General features: G+C 29.9%; 3 protein-coding genes across 4 annotated transcripts in view; 2 read left to right on the forward strand and 1 right to left on the reverse strand.

Annotated features, from left to right (window-relative positions):
* Positions 1-6,502, reverse strand: part of Ipk1 (Inositol phosphate kinase 1) — a 239,513-nt gene extending 233,011 nt beyond the window's left edge. For both annotated transcript variants that reach the window (XM_065510927.1, XM_065510928.1), the window contains exon 1: positions 6,379-6,502. The gene's annotated coding sequence lies outside the window, so the exon portion shown is untranslated. The remainder of the gene's footprint in view (positions 1-6,378) is intronic.
* On the forward strand, positions 134-19,702 carry insc (inscuteable). The gene is made up of 4 exons (XM_065510926.1): positions 134-313; positions 14,966-15,376; positions 15,453-17,402; positions 18,392-19,702. The coding sequence occupies exons 2-4, from the start codon at positions 14,993-14,995 to the stop codon at positions 18,863-18,865; spliced, it is 2,808 nt and encodes a 935-aa protein (XP_065366998.1). The 5' UTR covers positions 134-313; positions 14,966-14,992; the 3' UTR covers positions 18,866-19,702.
* On the forward strand, positions 5,672-13,879 carry sktl (skittles). Its single transcript, XM_065510929.1, has 2 exons — positions 5,672-6,283; positions 9,307-13,879. The coding sequence occupies exon 2, from the start codon at positions 9,322-9,324 to the stop codon at positions 11,590-11,592; it is 2,271 nt and encodes a 756-aa protein (XP_065367001.1). The 5' UTR covers positions 5,672-6,283; positions 9,307-9,321; the 3' UTR covers positions 11,593-13,879.
* Positions 19,703-21,169: the final 1,467 nt, after the last annotated feature.

Here is a 21,169-nt window from a genome sequence, read left to right on the forward strand (position 1 = left end):
AAGTTTGTTTACATTACAATAGAACAATTCATTTAACGTTTAAAAAAAAATAAGTAACAACAAATTGAAACAATTTAAAAAAAAAAAAACATTTGCCATTGAAAAGTTAAAAAAAAATAAATAGACAAATACTAAAGAACGTGTTGGAAATACATACATACTTTGAATAACAAAACAAAAAAAGAATAACGTTTTAATTAAAAACAAATTATAAAACATAGTGGAAGTTATAATTGAAACATACATTGGATTACGAACGAACTTTGGATAACTGCAGCAAAAATACAGTGGATATTAGCGGCCATAATTAAAGGTAGGTTTAGTTAAGCAAAATGTTCAAATTTTAAAAGTTCAAAACGGGTTTCATGGCATGGGATTTTTCAGTGTTTTACAAAATCACCAGGAATTTTGAAATCAAATATTCGATAGAATTAAATACTCTTTTAATATTATTTAAATATTTCATTAAGTGATATATAGAATTCATATGTATGTACATACATATGTATGTATGCAGTATGTAATGAAATTAAGAATGTTAATATTTAATAAAATATTATTTTCTACGTCCCAAACTTTTAAATTCCACAGATACCTATACATATATTTTGTTACATAACTGATATGATTCATCAAATTTAATAACAAATTCCCAAAAATTCCAAGAACTTAGAAAAAGGTTAAAAACCTTTTTTATGATTTTCTCCAAAAAAGTAATTTTAAATTAGGTACCTATGTATATATGCACATATAATACTTTATTTTTGTGTTAAGACAAAAATGTTATGATTAATCAGCAAAATATTTAATAAGCTCTTTTTATGTACATACATATGTATACTCTTCTTGGAAATGTTTGATGTTTTTATTACAAATTTATTAAAACACTTTCAAAACCTTGTTATCAATACTCTTATCATTCACACATTCATACATTATTTTATTACAGCGCCCTTTTATTACATTTGAGATTATTATTACTTTGTTATTTAATATAGACACATAAATAATAAAATAAAAAAAGCAACAAAATATGTTTGTATATTGAAAAAAAGTACATATTCTTTCGATGCCATTCAATTTTAAGTATGTCAGGGCACAACATATGAAGCTTATCTAGGTGTAGGTTAGAACCACCAATAATAAAATTATGTACTAACTATAATTATTTAAGATTAGAAATATGTATGTTCATTAAGGCACCTATAACCAAATTTCGATCCTAACACTATCACTGAAATACTTATGGTCAGATTATGATGAAAAAAAAAACAGTGAAGTATTTTGTATACTTATTATTAGTTATTTTGTACTTATTACTTCGTCCTTGAAAAATTCAAAACATGTTTATGATCGATAAGTTATATTTGATATTCTCAAAAATTACAAATACGAGTAGCTTGAATATTAATTTAGTGATAGCAGTGATGGTTAATTATTCTTGCATCATGCATGAATCATTTGCGTATTGAAGCGAAACGCACATCTAGATTTAAGAATATAATATAGAAAGACTGTATGTGTGTCATACGACTTTTTCCGGTTTAGAATATTTGAATATGACTTAACAAATTTTATGTGGTGTTTTAGGGGGAATTCTTTATTAACAAAGAATGAAATGATTTACTACTGCAAATTAAAGATGTAAACTCTTATTTCCTAGATTTGAATTTTGTTTTGAAAAATTTGCATAGAAAAACAATATTTTTGGTTAAAGCTCTTTTAAATTTGTATCTGCCCGTCTTTGCAGCATCTTTAACAAGGTTTAACTAAATTTACAAATTAATTGTAAATTCTAAAGATTTAGGAAATTACAGTAAATCTAAAAGAAATGAGTATCAACATACATAAATATGTATGTAATCAAACATTAACTCAAAGTCGCATACTTCATTTTCAATGTTTTAAGCTTTCTTGGTAATTTGTTCAACATTTAACAACATACATACATATTTGTAAAAACAAACGCTGTTTCTTTGGGATATAATTTAAAATAATAATGGTTTTAAACTTTTGAATATATTGTTGCTGACACTTGCAGTTTTTAAAAAAAAAAAAAAAAAAAAAAAAAACAAACAATTGAAGTGTGATAAAAACAAATATATTTGCATTTCCAGCTATATTTTTGTTTTTATAATTAAGAATTTGTTTTAAATCTGTATACATATATAAAGAATATTTGTAATAATAGCTGCATCAAAAGTTTTATAAAATTATTATTTTTATCACTTAAATATCAATTAGAAAAATGATTTATATCAATATTAAACAAATAAAAATAATAATCTGGGAAAAACAACTTCAAAACAGATTTAAAATATTCAAATTATTGGCAAAATAAAAAAATTAGTACCACATAAAACAATAAACCCAAACTTTTTTTCAGTTTTTGGCAAATGCCATAAACACTTGTGTGCCACCAACATCTATCTACACAAACAAATATTTAACCATAAATCAATACAATGTCAAATAAATATTAAAATGGAAAACAATAATAAACCAAATACAAAAAATATACAATGTTGTTTCTGTATTGGAACAAATGTTTGTATGTATACAAATTGTTTATTAGGAAATACCTATTTAATAAAAACAACAAAAAATGTGCCATGAATTTTTAATAAAAATTATAAAACTCAAAAAAAAAACAATTAAAAGAAAAGCTTAACTAATGCCAAACTACAACTACACCACATGATATTTTTAACATTTTATTAAACAAAAAAAAACACTATCGACAAAGAGAATATTTAAGTCAAAATGAATTCAATACCCACCATATTTGTAAAAATTAAAGTGAAAATATTTGAAATTTCTAAACGATAGATAATCTTTTTTGTCCCATTCTATTATTAAAATGTTCGCAACGCAACAAACAATATGAACTAGAATTTATGTATGTCAGAACCTGTTAACGTTTTTTTTTTATTATTAAAATTGGCTTTGGGTATTTATTTCTATTTCTTGTCTGGGGTCTTTTATCTCTATACAATTTTTTAATGGTCATAAGAGTCTTTCTTCTTTATGTGCCACCGTTACACAATAAGAAATTAACCATAATTATAGCAATAAATAGTTGACAAAACCAAGAATCCCAGCAAGAAAACAAAACCACTAGAAATACTTATACTTATGTACATTTGTATGTAGTATATTGACCATTTATATTTATTTCAAAAAATGGTTTTAATAAGTCATTGTCCGTCTTTCTGTTTGATATTATAGGTATTCTGTTGCTCTAAATATGGCGAAAAAAAACAGTGCTGACATTTAATATCGAATCACTTAAATTACAATTGTTTTCATTATATATTAATTCATTATAGATACATATGAATGTATGTATATGCACTCTCTTTCATATACTTACAGTCATACTATGTAAAAGTATTTTCAAAAGAATTCTATAAAAATATATTACATACTTATAAATAAATTAAATAAAACCTGTATCGTGAATCATCAGAATGAGACAAAGGCTACATACATATGAATATAATCTTCCCTGTAAATAAATGCGGCTTTTGAGATTTTTGCTTCTGTTTTTAGAATAACAAAATATGTAATAATAATAATAAAATAACTAATGACAAGTGTTATTTGTTTTATTTTAAAATTACCTGCAAAACTACTCTACCGAATGATATATTGAAATTTGTATTTGAAATTCACCTCTACAAAATGTTGGTTGGTTGAGTCAGACATTTAAAGACAGGAATAGGGAATATCCACTTGGATCTAGTGATTATAAAAAGTAGCTTTTAGAAAAATTTGTCTAAAATATTTAATTAAAGGTGTAAACCTTTAGCAATTTTATGAACATCAATTAAAATTATGTATATAGGTATAATTTAATATGAGGTTTTAGTAATGAAATCAAATTACATTAGTTTTTTTCTCCAAAGAGACAGCTAGCACCAAACACACAACCAAAATCAAATCAAAATAATTTTTTTTAAATGTATATGTAGCTATTTCCAACTTACAATTTAAGTTACATAGAATTGTAAATGCTCACATGCAGAGAAGCAAGCCGTATCGGCACGGCTTACGAAATTTTTGAATCGGCTTGCTTCTCTGCTCACACGTCGTTTTTCTTAATTTCTAATCAAATTATCCAACCAAAAAACGCAAGTATTTTTATGATTTACACAACAAAATACATATCTACCTAATTAGAATTCAACACAAGTCTCTGGCGAGGAATTTAAACTTACAACTTAAATACGGCAGCTCATGATAACCAGATACAAGTACAATAACAGATAGTGATAGAATAAAAGCTAAATATTATTGGATTAACGGCGATACAATTTGTAGGGCTGCTATTTAACAATGTGTTAAATTTATCTACTACTTAGTGGGTTCAAATTTTTCCAACATGTAATGTACTACATCAACTAAACTCCAGCTATTGTATTTTAGGATTTTCCTATGAATTCTTTGTGGCAGTATGTCTATATACATACATACATATACCTATTTGTTATATTTTTTAATTAAATTATAATATTGTTCAATGTTATGTACCTATTAGTATTATAGAATTAACATTTATTTATAAAACAAACATACAAATATGTATGTATGTATACATAGTACCTACATACTCGTATGTTAGTCACAAAAAGCTTAGTGGAAGGACACTGGCGTAAGAAGATACATATTTATTTTGTTGATAAGAAAAAATCCATCAAACCAATATTTAATTTTAGTTTGTTTTTTAACATTTTCATACAAAAAAATTGTAATCAAAAAAGTAGTCGTTTGTTTTGTTATTAAAGTTTAATTTATATGCAAATTTGTTTCTGTTATAAAGATTTATAAACATTATAATAGATTTATTAAATACAAATATGTATGTATGTATGTTTTTATTTGTATACGTAATTATGTATGTTGTACCAAATTTATTGATAGTTTATAAAATTGTATTTAAAGTGGGTTAAAAAGGCACTTTACCTCCTATGTTTGTATGTTGATCTTTTATGTGTATTAAAATATTTTTCATTTAAATTATTTGGTTCACACAGTTTTAAAATGCAAAATTTCACAACAAATTAATGAGAATAACTAACATCTTTTATGTTGAAATCTATTTTACTCATTGTAAAATAAAATTATTTAACTTATTAAGGAAACTTCTAAAAACTGATGAACTAATAATATAAAAACAGTGTAAATTTACTAAAATATAAAAACCGTTTAAAGGCTTTTATTTAACAGGGTTTCCAAATTTTGTTATTGTCTTATTCCCAAAAATAAGTAACATTTTTTTTCTCCAGAACACATCATCATCATTTTAAAATATTAAGGAGTAATTTTCATACTATTTTCTACTCAATATTATTTCAATATTTATTTTTGCATAAATTCCAAGAATAACTACTTCCTCCATATTTTATACATTTATTTTAATTTCTATAATAAAATTTAAATGGAAAAGTCGTCGGCATGTTAGTAAATTTACAAAAAAAATCGCCAATCGTCAAATCACTAAATTTACTCTATAAAATCGTTAAAATTACGTAAAATCGTCATAACTAACACCACTGTTACAACACTAAAATACTAACTATAGCTGTCTCTTTTGTACTCTTCTGAATCAAGACTACAAAAGAAGCTCTCCCTGTCTGCACTCTTTTAACAAACTCACTCATCATATAATCTAAGAGCGCCTGTCATTTTATAACGAAATTTTCATCGACGCAAACAACTCGCACAACAGCTGCTAACGCGAAAAAAAATAATTAAATAAATATTAATCATTTAAATTTTAACAAGAAAACAAAGGATTAATTATAATTACAATAAAATACGCATATTAAAGAATATAAAAATGGTTTCAACAAACGAAAAACAATAAAATTCCATAAGAAACGCCCCTCCCACTGATATCTATTTATGCAGTAAAGGAATTAAAATATTGCTCACTCAGTTATTGAAAATAAATTGTAAAAAAGTCATCATCGCAAAACCATCTTCTGGTGTATGGATAAAAAAAGAATTGTGGAAGTGAAATGTGATTAAAAAAACTAAATTTTAGTCAGTTTTATTTGTTCGTTGTTACTCTTCTATCTTTTTTTTATAATTATTGTTTGTTGTGTGTGTACCTGTGAAGACGTCGCTCTTTTGTAAAAAAAAACAAAAAAAGACTGAACTTGTTGCTTCATTCATCAATTTTACGTGTGCCATCAAACAAGCGTTTGAACAAAATATTTATGGTCTACCACCGACCTATATCTATTCGGTGGCCAAATTTTATTTTATATTTAAAAAAGTGAGTAAAATATACATACATATTTGCAAATTTGTGAGTTAAAACAAAAAGAGAAACGTACTGAGAAAATGTTGCTTTGTCGATCGATTAATTACCTGGTTTGCGAAGAGTTTTATTTCAACAGTTGTATTGTATTACACTAAATGCACTGTATTATTCACTAATTAAACAGTTAATGTCATAATTGTTAATTGGCTGTATTAATTCCATAAAAACACATTAAATAAAAACAGTGTAAAAAGCACAATCGTTTTATTTTGTAAGACGTTAACAGCGCAGTGTTGTATTTGTGCCCTTGGGTAAACAAAGTTGCAGAGATGCCACATCGACCAATATTTAATGTTGGGATAAAATATATTATATATTTTTTGTTTATTGATCTGATCCGATGTAGAAATTCGTAGTACGCCGTATTACTATATACCGCTCACGTATAAATACAATAAAATATTCTTAAAAATAAAAAAAAAAAATTATTTTCATAATTTTTTAATTGTTCATCTTTCAAGTTTTGTGTTTACATTTTGTATTCAAGTCTTAAAGTTAAATTTTTTAATTTTTTAGATATGTACGTACTCTGTTCGAAGTAGTAAAAAATGTTTTGAAAAAATAATTTTAATATTGAGAGTAACATGTTGAAAGTTGACAATATAAAAATAACAAATGAGTTTCATTTAAATTTTAATATTTCTACCATAGAGAATAGACAAGAGCGGAAACTCTCCTGTCAAAGACCTAACTCAGTTATCAGAAACCTAAGTGGTGAGAATGTATTAGTAGAAAAAACCATGGAAAAAACTATGTTATAACAAAAACACACTCGTTAGCTAGCAACATTTAGCGATAAAAAACAAAGTACTAACTTGAATGAACATTATAGAATAAATCTCAAAAAGGTACCTATCATAGACTGGAAACTTAAAAAAAAATTCAAAACAAAAAAATTACTCAAAATAGAGTATTGTTTTTGTGTTCACATAGTTATTTTTTTTTACTTGGAATTTTTACAACTGAGTTAGGTCCATAGAGAAATATACATAGAGCGAAAACTCTCCTGTCAAAGACCTAACTCAGTTGTCAAAAACCTAAGTGGTAAAAATGTATTAATAAATAAAACTTTTGTGCTGTTTTTCTATAGCGAACGAGTGCTTTGAGTGGACGTTTTACATGTATTTTGTTTTATCTTAAATTTTTTTAAAATAAGATTCACAAATTCATCTAGGTAGAATTCATGAATAACGCAATATTACTTTTGTATTAGAAACCCTGCGGATTTATTCTTCCTAAGATAAAAATATGTTTGAGAATGAAAATTATGATTATTTTCTTTATTTATTTGTGTTGTCAACAAGACAGCATAGCTGTTCCATTATTATTTTCTATATGTATTTGTTTTTTTTTTGATGATAAAAATATCCAAAAGTTTTTAGCATCATCTCTTTTTTTTACGAGTTCACACGTTTTTTATATATGTTGTATAATACTTTATTTTTGTTTTCACAAAAGTCTTTTAAGCGAAAGAAAAATCAAATAAATACTTTTCGATACTATCTGTGGTGCGTGATGGAAATTTGAAATTTTCGAAATTAATTTGTTAAAAGAAAACTAGAAAATTAAGAATCTAAGTATTTAAACTACATATTGTGCTTAAAATTATATTAACAAAATTTTGGTTTTATCTTGAAAGCATTTGTATGCATCCATATTAATCTTTTCAGAAAGTTTATTATTTTTGGGGGAAAAATGCTATTTTCAATATCCTTAATGCTTTTCTGGTGCATTCATATTTTCGTGTAGAATCGAAGTATGATTTCTACATAAACTTGTTTATTGGCTATTGGCCATTCACAACTGAATTTAGGTATTGATTTGCTTATTCAGTGAATACATAAAACGAAATTTAGGAAAAACAAATTGTAAATCAAAGTGATTTAAAAGTGACTCATCATGCATCATTTAACAACAAATCGAATACAATACAATAATAGCATGGAGTCGCGATTGAATTGAATGTTTTTTTTTATATAAACATATATGTATGATTGTTGTTGGTATGATAGTATGTATTAAAAAATTTTGAAGTGTATTCTAATTGTTTTTAATACAATTCATTTACAACAAAAAAAGATAATAATAATAATATGTAGTAATAAATATATGTATATTGTATATGTAAATCCGATACAAAGCTTTTAATTGTATATGAACAATAAACCACGAGCAGCAGCAATTGTCAAGTTCAGCATGAGTAATTTATCATAAATGGAATGCGAGAGAACCACATTTAAAATGATGAGAATTCAAAGCACTTCTCAATTTTGTTTAACTTCTTGTGGTTTGAGGGTATTTCCCCCTTACGAAACAAAAGTACAAAACAAACAAATATATGTACATCACTTGGATGGACAATGAAATTTTTGTTCGATATCAACATACATAATATTCAAATAGTACCTACTTTTTTCACTCTCAGGAAAATACTTAGGAATTCATTAAGTTTTTGCAACACTGAAATGAGTTCAATGATCGGATACATCTTGATACATGATGAAATTAATACGACATGAACAGACAAGTTTTTATCGAACAGCAAGTATTAAATGAGTCGCATGAATATGAAATAGTACCAAAAAAAAAAAATACGATATTATCAAATTTTCCATCTCTGCTGTAATACATCATACAAACGTTTAAATAATTACTGGCAACTGACATAAATTAAAATGCATAATGCATTTGTTTTATTAAATTTCATTTAAAGTGTGTATTTGTTTTATTGCCGCAACCTGCAACCTTAAAAAAATTTCTTTAAATGTGTTTCTAGACTTGCATACCACCAGATACGGAAGTAGTTCCGTTTTAACAGTTTTTAACAAGCGACTTTTTCTTTTTTCCAAAACGTTTCTCTTTTTATTGTAAACTTACAGAAAAGTTTGTGAAAAAACTAAAGTCATTATTTACGTTTTTACCAAATTTGCCTCTTTTTTTTCTTTCTCTCTTTTATTTTCAAATGTATATTGCAGCATTTTCCTTTAAAAATGGCCAGTGAAGTTGGTGTTATTGATTCCATAGAATTGGAACCATTTAAACAACCACACAATACTAAAAATGATATTGATGAAGATAATGATAATCAGGCCAGCACATCATACGCAACGAATACAACTAGCACTGCCATCATAACAATAACCAAACCCAACTCAATGTCAGCATTATCTATAGTTTCGGATAATGAAGAAACACATTTGAATCCATACCCCTCGAGCACATTACCACCTATGATGCCGTCTACGTCGCGCCAACTTTTTAGTGAGGCTGCAAATGCTCATGGCGGCCAGGAGACGACAGCGTTTATGCAGCAAGAAATAAATCAACAACAAAGACTCAAAAGCACTTCATCGACATTGGACAAAATTGTATCGCGAAATCCATCGTCCGCAGGAAAACATGAGAAGAAAATCGGGCATCGTCGAGTGGACGATGAGGGCGAAGTGACTTATAAGAAAATCCAAAGCAAACAGATCATGGGTTCCATACAGCTGGGCATTCAGCACACTGTAGGTAGTTTGGCTTCTAAACCAAAGAGGGATTTGCTCATGAATGATTTCTTTGAAATGGAAACGATTTCGTTTCCTCCAGATGGCTCTTCTATAACGCCAGCACATCATTATAGTGAATTTCGTTTTAAAGTGTACGCTCCAATAGCTTTTCGCTATTTTAGAGATCTGTTTGGTATAGCACCAGATGATTTCCTAATGTCCATATGTGCTGCACCACTGAGGCAACTATCGAATCCTGGAGCTTCCGGTTCAATATTTTATTTAACCGACGATGACGAGTTTATTATCAAAACTGTGCAAAAGAAGGAATGTGAATTTCTGCAAAAACTTTTGCCCGGCTATTATATGAACCTTTCCCAAAATCCTCGTACCCTGCTGCCGAAATTCTTTGGCCTTTATTGCTTCCACTATAATACCAAAAATGTCCGACTGGTGGCCATGAACAATTTGTTGCCATCCGACATAAAAATGCATGCGAAATACGATTTAAAAGGCTCAACATTCCGGCGAAAAGCTTCAAAGGCAGAACGTCAAAAAGCCAGTCCCACCTATAAGGACTTGGACTTTATGGAACATTATCCGAATGGTATATTCTTGGAAATGGACAAATACAATGCCCTCATTAAGACCATACAAAGAGATTGTATGGTTTTGGAAAGTTTTCAAATAATGGACTACTCCTTGCTGGTGGGCATACATAATCTCGATTTGGCTGCCAAAGAGAAAAGAGAAGAGCGCATTAAAAATGCCAGAGCCAAATTGCAAAGAACTGAAGTGGAACGCGAAGCAGATGAAGCTCCTGAAGCAGATCAACTATACAATGTTGCTTCAAGTTCGGCAGCGGCTGGCTCCGCGTTGAATCGTTCGCGCAGCATGAATCGTCATCGTTTGGTGGCCCATTCTACGGCCATGGAATCCATAACCGCTGATATAGATACACCATTCGAAGAGGACGAGGACGTACCGGCTGGTGGCATTCCAGCCAGATCGGAGAATGATGAACGTTTGATATTGTACATCGGTATCATTGATATTTTACAGTCTTATCGTTTGGAAAAGAAACTTGAGCACACTTTTAAAGCCATTATTTACAATGGAGACACTGTTTCGGTATGCCGTCCCTCCTTCTATGCTCAACGTTTCCAAAATTTCATGGGTAAAACAGTGTTTAAGAAAACACCAACATTTCAAGTAAAGCATTCCACCTCTAAGCGAAAGACATCGACCACCAATGCGCGTACTCCCCAGCGACAGCCATCACATAGTGTTAGTTCTAACAGGCCGATGTTTATGTCGGGCTCTTCCACGCCTCCGCCGCCATTCGACGATATATCCGAAGAAGACATGACGGCCAATTCAACGGCTGTCCGAATTTCTTCACATTCACGTAATTTAATGCCGCAGAAATCATACATGTCGTCGCATTGCAGCACCGTGGGCAGTACCACAGACGATTATAGCGATGATGATATCGCGTCGGCATCCGGCAGTACGCGCTCGCCCTCGCAACGACGAAAAACCCCATTACATTTATCAAAAACAAACGTCCATGTAACCACCGTGGGTTGCTTTGAAGACAATCAAGCTCTCCATCAGCAACACCAGCAACCCGATCACAAACAATCGGATGAGGGCATAGAACAAGATGTTGACGGCAAAAAAGTAATCACTACAAAATCAACCTTCATACAGGCTACACAAGAACAAATCTACACTTCCACTTTAGTTGTTAACGATGTGGTGAGATGATGCTCACAAATGTCTTCTACACACTCTTCTCTCCAACAATGGGGCTTTATTTATTGTTTTGTTTTCTAACTTGCTGTTATTCTATTTGTTTTAAGTAAATCAAACTGAACAGTTCACCGCTTCGTTTTATGCTACAAATTGTTGAAATCATAAATTAACCATACACACACACACTTACTAGCAAGAATATTCATTATTTGTTTTAATAATTTGTTCATTACCTTCTTTCTGCTCCTTAAAAACGCTTATTTAAGTTTGGAGGATAAAAAAAAATCGTTTTAAAAAAAGTGCTCTTAACAAATTCAAAAACAAAGGCAAACAAACTATTGTTAACAATTTATAGATTTAGTAAAAGTATTTATACTACTACGAGTAATACTACTAATACTACAAAAACATAACTTTACAACAAGGACTTTCATTTTTTATATTCAATCTCCTTCTTTTTTTCTTGCTTTACAAATTGTTTTCCTCTTTTGTTTTAGTTCTTTGCATTATTTATTGTAGTTATTTTTTATGATTACTTTTTTTTATTTGTTTTCGTATTATTACTTGTATTATTTTAGTTCTGTTTCAATTTAGAAAATGTGATAATTTGTTAGAAATGAATCCTACTATTTGATGTTTGTGTTTCTATAAACCAAAAAAAAAAACAGTATTTCTTCATGTTTTAATTCAAAAGTTATTAAAAAGCTAAATTAATAATCATATTCACACTACTTGCTATACATATAAACTCAATATACATAAATACATGCATACATACATATATATATATATATATATATCCATACTAGGGAACTTGGGAATATCAATATCAATATAGCGAATGCGAATTGATGCCACCGCATCAAATGAAATATTAAAAAGTATATTTTTTCATTATCATAAAGTACAACTTAAAAAATAAATATAACAAAAAGCTTAAAACAACTATTGATTTTTTTTTTTTGCTAAAATTTTTTTCAAAACAAATGAGAAATACATATCTGATACATACGTCACCTGAAATGCAAAATTACTTTACATCACTTTTCATAAGTTTACAGAAACTTTACAGAAAAGTGGAAACTACCTGAGATATTGGATCAAAATTTTCAAATCTGGATTAACATGAAACTAGAAATGTATATTAGATAAAAAAAATATTTGTTTTTTAAAGTACATACGTCATTTTAATTTGATAGTTTCAGAAACCAATATAACGTAGCATGAAAATATAAAAAAGTAAGTAAAAAAAGGAAAATTACACTCTGATTTTTTTACAAAAACAAATATTTAGTTTTATTTTATTTGATGCTGATTGATCTTACAAAACACTTGTAAGAGCAAACACGTCAAACAAATTTGTGCTAAAAAAAGTGGTTACGCCTTTTTGAGTAAATATTTGCCATGTGTGACCCTACCTTAAGTGTAAAAAATCAGAGTGTAATTTTCCATTTTTTTTTTAACCAAGATTTTTATTATAAATATAAATATTTATAGGTTTTTTTTTAAATTTTATATGTTTTAAATTAGAAATTAGTTCAAGAAAAGGATCATAAAAAGCAGAGTATGAAAACAAACAAAACATTTCGCAAACGTTTGCAAAATGTACAAAACAAATCAAAAATTTTAAATAGTATTGTTCATGTTTTAATTATAACTATTGTTGTTGAATCTTGGTTATGTTTGATAGCAAAAATTTAAATTGTTTTACACATATGGAATATGCATCGTAATTAATATAAAAGTCAATTTCATAGTTTTTGATAATATATACGTCATATAAAAGAGTACATCAATAAAATAGTATATTTTATCAGTAAAATTCTTGAGGTTTAAAGATTTATTTCTAAAATACAATTACTACATGCATTATATATTGAAAGTAAGTAAATAGTTAATTGCTTATTGTTTTTCATTTCATTATTTAATTTAAATCATGGGTGATTGGAGTTTGGAGTGAAAGTTCATTTATTCTTATTCGTATATTTAGTTTAATTTCTTTGGAAAACATTTTGTGCTTTAATGTATAGAACAAATATATATCTATATCAAAAATATATTTAATTGTTAAAAATACTAATGATAATAATAATAAAGTTTATACCATAGCGTAACATATAGACGAGACGCAATTGTCAAAAACCTAACTGTTGCAACAACAAAATACATGTGAGTCGATGTATTTTGTTGTTGTACCAAAACGGAGTAACTCGTCTCTATGGTTTATACTCTTAATTTAGTATATATACATATTTATTTAATAAAAAAAAAACGATTACAACAAAAATGCAATAAATTATGAATTGTAGTTTTATTTAATTTTTTTGGTTTAGAAAAATTTACAATCAATAATAAACAAAGACAATATAGCAGTATATGTATTTATCCTATCAGTACTGAAAGATCAGGATCGATATTTAGGGGTCAAGTAACTTCATCGACAACTACAAAATTGTTTCAGTTCAAGTATAGAATTCTTTGAAATTAAGTTTTTAGAAAAAAATAATTAAATAGGTATAATTTAACAGAAATTAAATTCTTGAGCATAAAACATCGTTTAATCACAGACTTGTAATAAATTTATTTTATTCTTTCTTAAAATATCGTTTTATAGTTAAGATGGTCTACAATTTTAGTAAACCAGTTAAATTATAAATAAAAATGTTAAATGTTGTTGTTTCATACTAGTATAATTTATAATTTATAAGTCGTTTAGAAGTGGTAAAACTGCAATAGATTTAAAGTATCGCATTAGTTTGAATGGAATATAAATGGAAATTTTTTAAATCTATAACTTGTTACAATCATTATAAAACTCCAATTACTTAAAATCTGTTGCTCTTAACAGTACTATGTGCTCAAAGTAAATCGTACTGATTAGTGTACCAATATACATGCATAAATAGAATGTATAAAAAGAGAACGAAAGGAGAGTAGAGTAGAGAGAAAAAGGATAATCTAGCATAATTTTTATGGAAATGTAAGGATTCTCTAAACAACTATTTACAATTTACTTATTCATACTAACGAGAAGTTTAAACCACTAATGGCGCAGATAGTTGGATACTTAACGTTAAACTAAATATTAGAGAATGTACCAAAAACACATCCACTACAACTGCCACTATTACTATAACACTTCGCAAGTAAAATCGTAATCAGCTTCCTTTTGGAGTAGTTTTTCATTCATGCTCTTCCTCAGTCTCTTTGGCGAATAATCGTTGGTTGCACAGATGTTATTTTTGTTGCTGTGACGAACAACACTTAAACTCTAACAATTTGGAAAAAATTGTTAAAAAAAAGAAAATAAGAAAAATATGCACAAAGAAGTACTTGAAATATTTTTAGTAACAAGTTTATTTTTTCTTTCAATTTTTGCTTATAGGGACTTACATACACTTCAGTGATTGAGATGGCTTTTCAACGTAGTTACAGTAAAGTCTGGTGGGGTTCCGATGATAATCAGTTACCCGGCATGAATGTCACGAATCCAGCCAACCAGCACTTGCTGAACACAAACCCAAATACAGTGAGTTTAACAAGTGGTGGCTTGTATTCATATTTTAGTCAACAACAGCAGCAACCGCAGCAACAACAAAGAAGTCATCATCAGCAACAGCCACAGCCACAACAACAGTATCAACAATTTGGCGGCATCGCTTATCATTCCTTGGATTTAAATCAGTACAAATCGTATGGTGGCAATTTATCGCGCATACAAGAAGTTGAAGACGAACACAACATATCAAAATTGTCTTGGGAAAAACATGATAGTCCAGGCAGTTTGAGATCACAAGTAAGTATTTTTTGAAAGAAAACAACTCAACTCTTATATCAGCAATAATTAAATTGATTACTCAATTTGTCTTCAGGATTCGGGATTCTCTGATAATGATGAATTTCACAGTACTCGCAGCTTAAGCGGCCGATCATCGAAAATATCGTCTCCCAGTAGCAAGTCGACAAAAAGTGACATTGGCTCACCCACTTCGGTGCGCACAGTGGAAACACCGCCTACAGTTATTAGACGTACAGGCAACTCAGAATTTTACACGCCCCTGGTAAATGTATCAAGACGTATTTCATTCTCCTTCTCGGCAACACCCAACAAGAACACCCCAACACAAGAAGAGGAGGAGCAGGAGGAAGGATCATCATTAATGGCTAAATTGGACAGCATGCAGTTGATGACAGAATCACCCTTAGCCAAAAAATTAGATTTTGACGATTCGAATACAACACAGAGTAGTGATGCTGTATCACCCATAAAGGGAAATAATCCCAGAATAAAGAGACGTAGAAAAGTTCAGCGTAAAGCAACCTCGCCGTTGTCACCGGCCCATAAACGTCTGCAAAAGATGAACAACGAAATAAATGAAGAGGGTAGCGATTTGGAATCTTGTTCGACAGTACCAGAGTACAACAACGAAACAGTATATTTGGGTGGACCACCTACATGTTCCACTCCACCACCTCCCTATAACAATGAAACAGTTGTTCTAGGTGGCCCCTTGGAATCTAGTTATAATAGTACCTTAAAACTGGAAGAGCAAGTCATATCTCCCTTACGACTCCATGCCAGATTCAGCGGCAATACTAGCACACCGAAAACACTGAAAATTCACAAACCCGCTTGCACTCTTCCTCCATTATTCGCCTGTCAAGAGTACGACAACACCTTATTGAATGGTCACACGGAGGATGTGCAAACATGGTTGGACGATTTGCGCATGTCCTATGATCACGAAGTGATGTCCACATTACAAACCAAATCGATAGCACAAGAAGCTTTCAAAAGTCTACAAATCACAACAAACACAGTGGCCAAGTTTATAAGGCAATTGCAGCAGAAAGCTCTTTCGATGCAGGGCTCTTTTGAAAAAGTAGAACGTATGCTGAACGGTGCCCAAAACGTGTCACTACACGACGCACTAACGGGATCCTTGCAGTTATTGGACCATGTTTCCGAATTTACTCTCATTTTAGAACGAAGGTCTGTGTTCTTTGCCGACTCACGCTTGGAACGCAAACGTTACGAGGACTATTTGGATCAAATACGAATGGTCAACAAGGATACTCGCTACTCCCTAGAGAATCATCACTATATCAATCTAGAGTCTTTGCTAGAAGACTTGCAGGTTTTGAAACGCATTCTTTTAATTAGCGTGCAACAAGTCTATGAAAAGCTGGTACGCATTTTGGTTATCAGTGTGGAGAATGGCCGTTGCGATCTGATGTTGAAAGCCAACATCAATATGATAGCGACCCTTATGAATATCGACTACGATGGTTTTGCTTCGCTCACCAACGCCTTTGTGCAGACAGAGGCTGTGAGGACGTTGCTGATAGTTTGTTTAGATCATAAATTGAGTTCGGTAAGAGCGCAAGCTCTGAGGGCTTTAGCCACCATATGCTGTGCTCCCGAACCGATTGCTCAGTTGGGTTCTTGTGGAGGAATTGAAATTATACGAGACATTTTACAAGTAAGTGGCTCTCAAAAACCAAAAAATAATGATGTGAAACGGGGTGACATGGAGAGACGTGAAGCTGTATCGCTATTGACCCAAATCACTGCTGCCTGGCACGGTCCGGAACACCAAGTTAGTGGCTTAAGAGGTTGTGTGGAGTCCATCGTCGAAGGTCTCACTCAACTATTGATATTCACTGAATGTCCCCAAACTTTGCTCTTGTGTACTGCCGCCTTGAATAATCTGTCACGCATAGAAATCACTTCCCACTATTCCATAATGTCGCACGAGACTATTTTCAAATTGATAACCACAATGGAGCAGAGAGATAAAGGCATAAACGTTTTTCTTTATGTAAGTATTGTTTTTATATTCCACCTAATTGCTTTCCAATCTTAAATTCATTCTGTAGTAACGAGCTCGTAAATTTCGTGTAATCTTTTCAATTGCAAGCAACATTTTTGAAAAATATTCAATTTTATTGAAAGCTTTTTACAAGCATTCCTTGGAACGAAATGCAAACATTAAATATGACCCCTTAAAATTGACTTGACTTACAACTGAGTTTATAAAATACATATGTACATACATATCGCTCATTTGCTGCAACAACGTCATAATTCAAAAAAAAAGGACGTTTCGAGAAAAACGGCTTTGAATGTTTTATGAAATTTTACTATTTCTTAAATAAATTTTCAACAGATCATGCGATTTCAGAAATAAAACCTGATTTAAATAGTAGATATTAATATCTTTCTAATCTGCATACAACCCAAATTTTTACTTGTCAAATATACGAGAAAACATGAATATTCATTTTGACGTTTATAACAAAAAAAAACACTCTCATACAAAAAATAATTGACTTTTCTGAAAACTGATAAAACTATGTACATATTTATATGAAATTACTCAGTTCAAAACTCCCGGATTTTGAGTTATGACGTTGTTGCAGCAAATGAGCGATATGTATATCAGACGGATGTTGTTTGTGTGTAGCCTGAGCATAAAACTTTATAAAATTTATTTGAAACATTTGTTTAGCAATTTTTCTTCAATCTTTGCCACGTTGGTTTTTTTCATTTACTTGAGGATTTGGCCAATGTCAGACAACGTGTAGGATATTATGAATTCAATTTTCCATCTCCTCCTTCCTCTGTGTAGCATTCATTCATTCATTCACATACATACGTAGATACATATTCACCTACCTATCCACCTATTGATATAGTAGTATATGGACTGCAACTACTTGTATTTTTAGATTTTATTTTCTTACAAGCAAAACCTGTGTGTATAATAAAATTTCATTAACATTGGTTTTTTTACTTTATTCTTTGCAGGAACAAATCGTTGCCATGCTGTACAATATGTCACTGAATAAGAAATGCCACAGCCATTTGGCCAATGCCGGTATCATAAATTTCATCACGTACGCATACGAAACGGAATTCTATAAGAGCTACAATTCACGTGGCGAAAGCGAAGCCCAAAAACGTTGTATCAAAACAATTTTGCACACATTGACACGTCTGGTGCAGGACTCTGTCTTGGGAATGGAACTGCTGGAGCAACAGAAGCACATGCCATCCTCCTTATTCTTTAAGTTGAATTCAACACAGGATGCAAAGAAACAATTGTCGTCGCTCGATGCATATTCTAATTCTAGTCGTGACATTTCTTTCCTGGCCCACCAGCTATTACAGCAGGCAAAAAACTACCGAGATGAACAATTACATCCAGAACTACATCCAGAAACTGCGGAAAAAGGAAAGAAATTGAAAATGCAACTACAACGTCAGGAAAGCTATGTTTAACAAAAGCACACAGACAACCTGCTCACACAAAATGCTGTTTACTCATGGGTACTTAAGATGAACAAAGGACGGCTAAACAACAACAACAATAACAGCAACATTGCCACCACCAGCAGCAACTAAAAAAGAATCAGCCTAGGATTTGAATTCACGCATACACACACACACACACAGCGGTGGTGGAGAGCGACGTCACGTTCAAGTCAGCCACGTTTAAGCGTTTACTTAAACGTGCAGAAAAGTCATACAAGTTCAGTTTTTATTTCTGTTTCTGCTTTTTCACTCCAACATTTAAGGTTCAATTACAACAGACAAATACAACTTTTCTTCTTATTTTGAACAAAAATTTGAATAGAAGGAACAATTTTTGCTCAAAAAATCCAAGAGTTGTTTTCAAAACCAAAAAAAAGCAAGAAAACAGGGCAAAATAGAAGTATTAAGAAAGAACAACAAATACACATTCCTTTAGGATTTGACAATTTATTGCATTCAATAAATTTTGTTTCAAAGTCCTATTTAGAGAATAAAACACAACAAAAAGTTTATAATTTTTAAAAAAATGAACATAAAATAAAATTTTATATATCTAATTTTATAAAAATTGTACATACATACATATGTATGTATGTACTTATAAAACAAATGTAGTCAATTTTGTGCCAAATATATTTCTGTAGTTTTTATAATAAAAAGTATATCTATGTACATAAATACCACAATAATATTTATGAAAAAAAAAATTCAAATAATATGTTAAATAAAACCAACCAAAAACAATATGCAAATTTAGTATTTAGTATAAAAATTTAGAAATAAAAAATTTTAATATAAACCAGATTCTATTTAATTTCAACTTTAAAAAAAAAAATAGTTAAGAAACTAGTCATTGAATTGTCACTTGATTAATTATCCTTTTTAAAAAATGTTCTTTTTCGTTACACAAAAAACTTGGCAGACATGGCCGTTTCTTTTCGTACTAGTTGACGAATAACACTATTAATTAAATGACCTTTAAAGTCTCATTCACATTTGCTTTAAAAACAACTGCAATAACTTCAAAGATTATTTTTTACTTTTTTTTAAATTTAAGAGACACTCGGGAATCTTTCAAAAGAATAATAATAAACAAAAATTTGTGGATATTTTATGATTTTATTAAGAAATATTTTCCTTTGAAATGCATGGCTATGAAGGCGAGTAAAAAAAACCTTAAATCATATTTATACACAAAACGTACAAAAAGAAAAAAAACTACTCTTGTATGTATGTCACTTAAAACAAAATGTAATTTTTGTTTTTTCATTAATCATGTCTACTAGAGGAGTATTTAATTTAAATTTTCATACCGAAGAGACCGAATCAACAAAATAAAATTTCTACAAAAACAACAATAAAACAAACACAAGACAAAACAATTTATTCCAATGTATTAAATGTATCTATGAATGTATGGATGTGTGCACAAGAGGACACCCCAAAGACAGGACATTTTTGTAATTTTGACAACAGTTTGCCCATGACCACCACCTGAGCATTTCAAACTCACACAGCTATGCAAACTTTCGTGCATACACACACATTCTGAAACATTAAACTTTTCTCATCAACATACTGAGACTAAAAAAGTTTTTTTTTTTTATTTTTTTTTATTTTACCTGAGCTCATTTACCAACTGCGAGCATTTTTTAAACTTTCAGCATTTCCTTTGAATCAAGCCTAAAGTTATGTTGTACTATAGTCATATTATTTATGTTCTCCAATTTTGTTGTTGTCGGGCCTCATCCAAACACACCAACATACATACATATGTATATATACATTTCGTTAGTTGTTGGTTTTCCGGCAAGAAACAATTTGTTGCTTATGTGTAACATTTATTTATTCATTTAGTCATCTATTTAAAAAAATATATGTATGTATGAATATAGATACATTCATACACACATCTACTACATAAATACTACATGTCTTTATTTGTATATACTTTGAAATAATTTAATTTCGTCGTCGGGTCTGTTCGTCAGAGTTGTTGTAACATTCCCTGGGAAACGTGGACAATACACTACAACTTGGACATACGTCACCCAGTAAACATTTTTTGCCGACATGTCTGAAGTCAGATGTAAACTGAATATTTATTACACATTTCTTGATTTTGAAAAAAACACATTTCTTGTTTACACAGTAGGTAGTATTCAAAATATTTTTTTGTTTATTACACAGCGGAGCGGACATTTTGATGCCCGAAATTTCAACTACGTTTTGTATGAGTTTAACTGAATCATGTTAAACATGTTTTTTTTT

Source organism: Calliphora vicina, chromosome 5 (genome assembly GCF_958450345.1).
Source record: "Calliphora vicina chromosome 5, idCalVici1.1, whole genome shotgun sequence".
NCBI classification, from domain to species: domain Eukaryota; kingdom Metazoa; phylum Arthropoda; class Insecta; order Diptera; family Calliphoridae; genus Calliphora; species Calliphora vicina.

What these genes read in the sequence shown, in the direction of transcription:
- sktl (XM_065510929.1), top strand. Translation starts at nt 9,322, where the DNA reads ATGGCCAGTGAAGTTGGTGTTATTGATTCCATAGAATTGGAACCATTT.
- insc (XM_065510926.1), top strand. Translation starts at nt 14,993, where the DNA reads ATGGCTTTTCAACGTAGTTACAGTAAAGTCTGGTGGGGTTCCGATGAT. An exon ending in CAGGCAGTTTGAGATCACAA is followed by an intron (nt 15,377 to 15,452) that starts GTAAGTATTTTT and finishes ATTTGTCTTCAG; the next exon opens with GATTCGGGATTCTCTGATAA. An exon ending in GCATAAACGTTTTTCTTTAT is followed by an intron (nt 17,403 to 18,391) that starts GTAAGTATTGTT and finishes TATTCTTTGCAG; the next exon opens with GAACAAATCGTTGCCATGCT.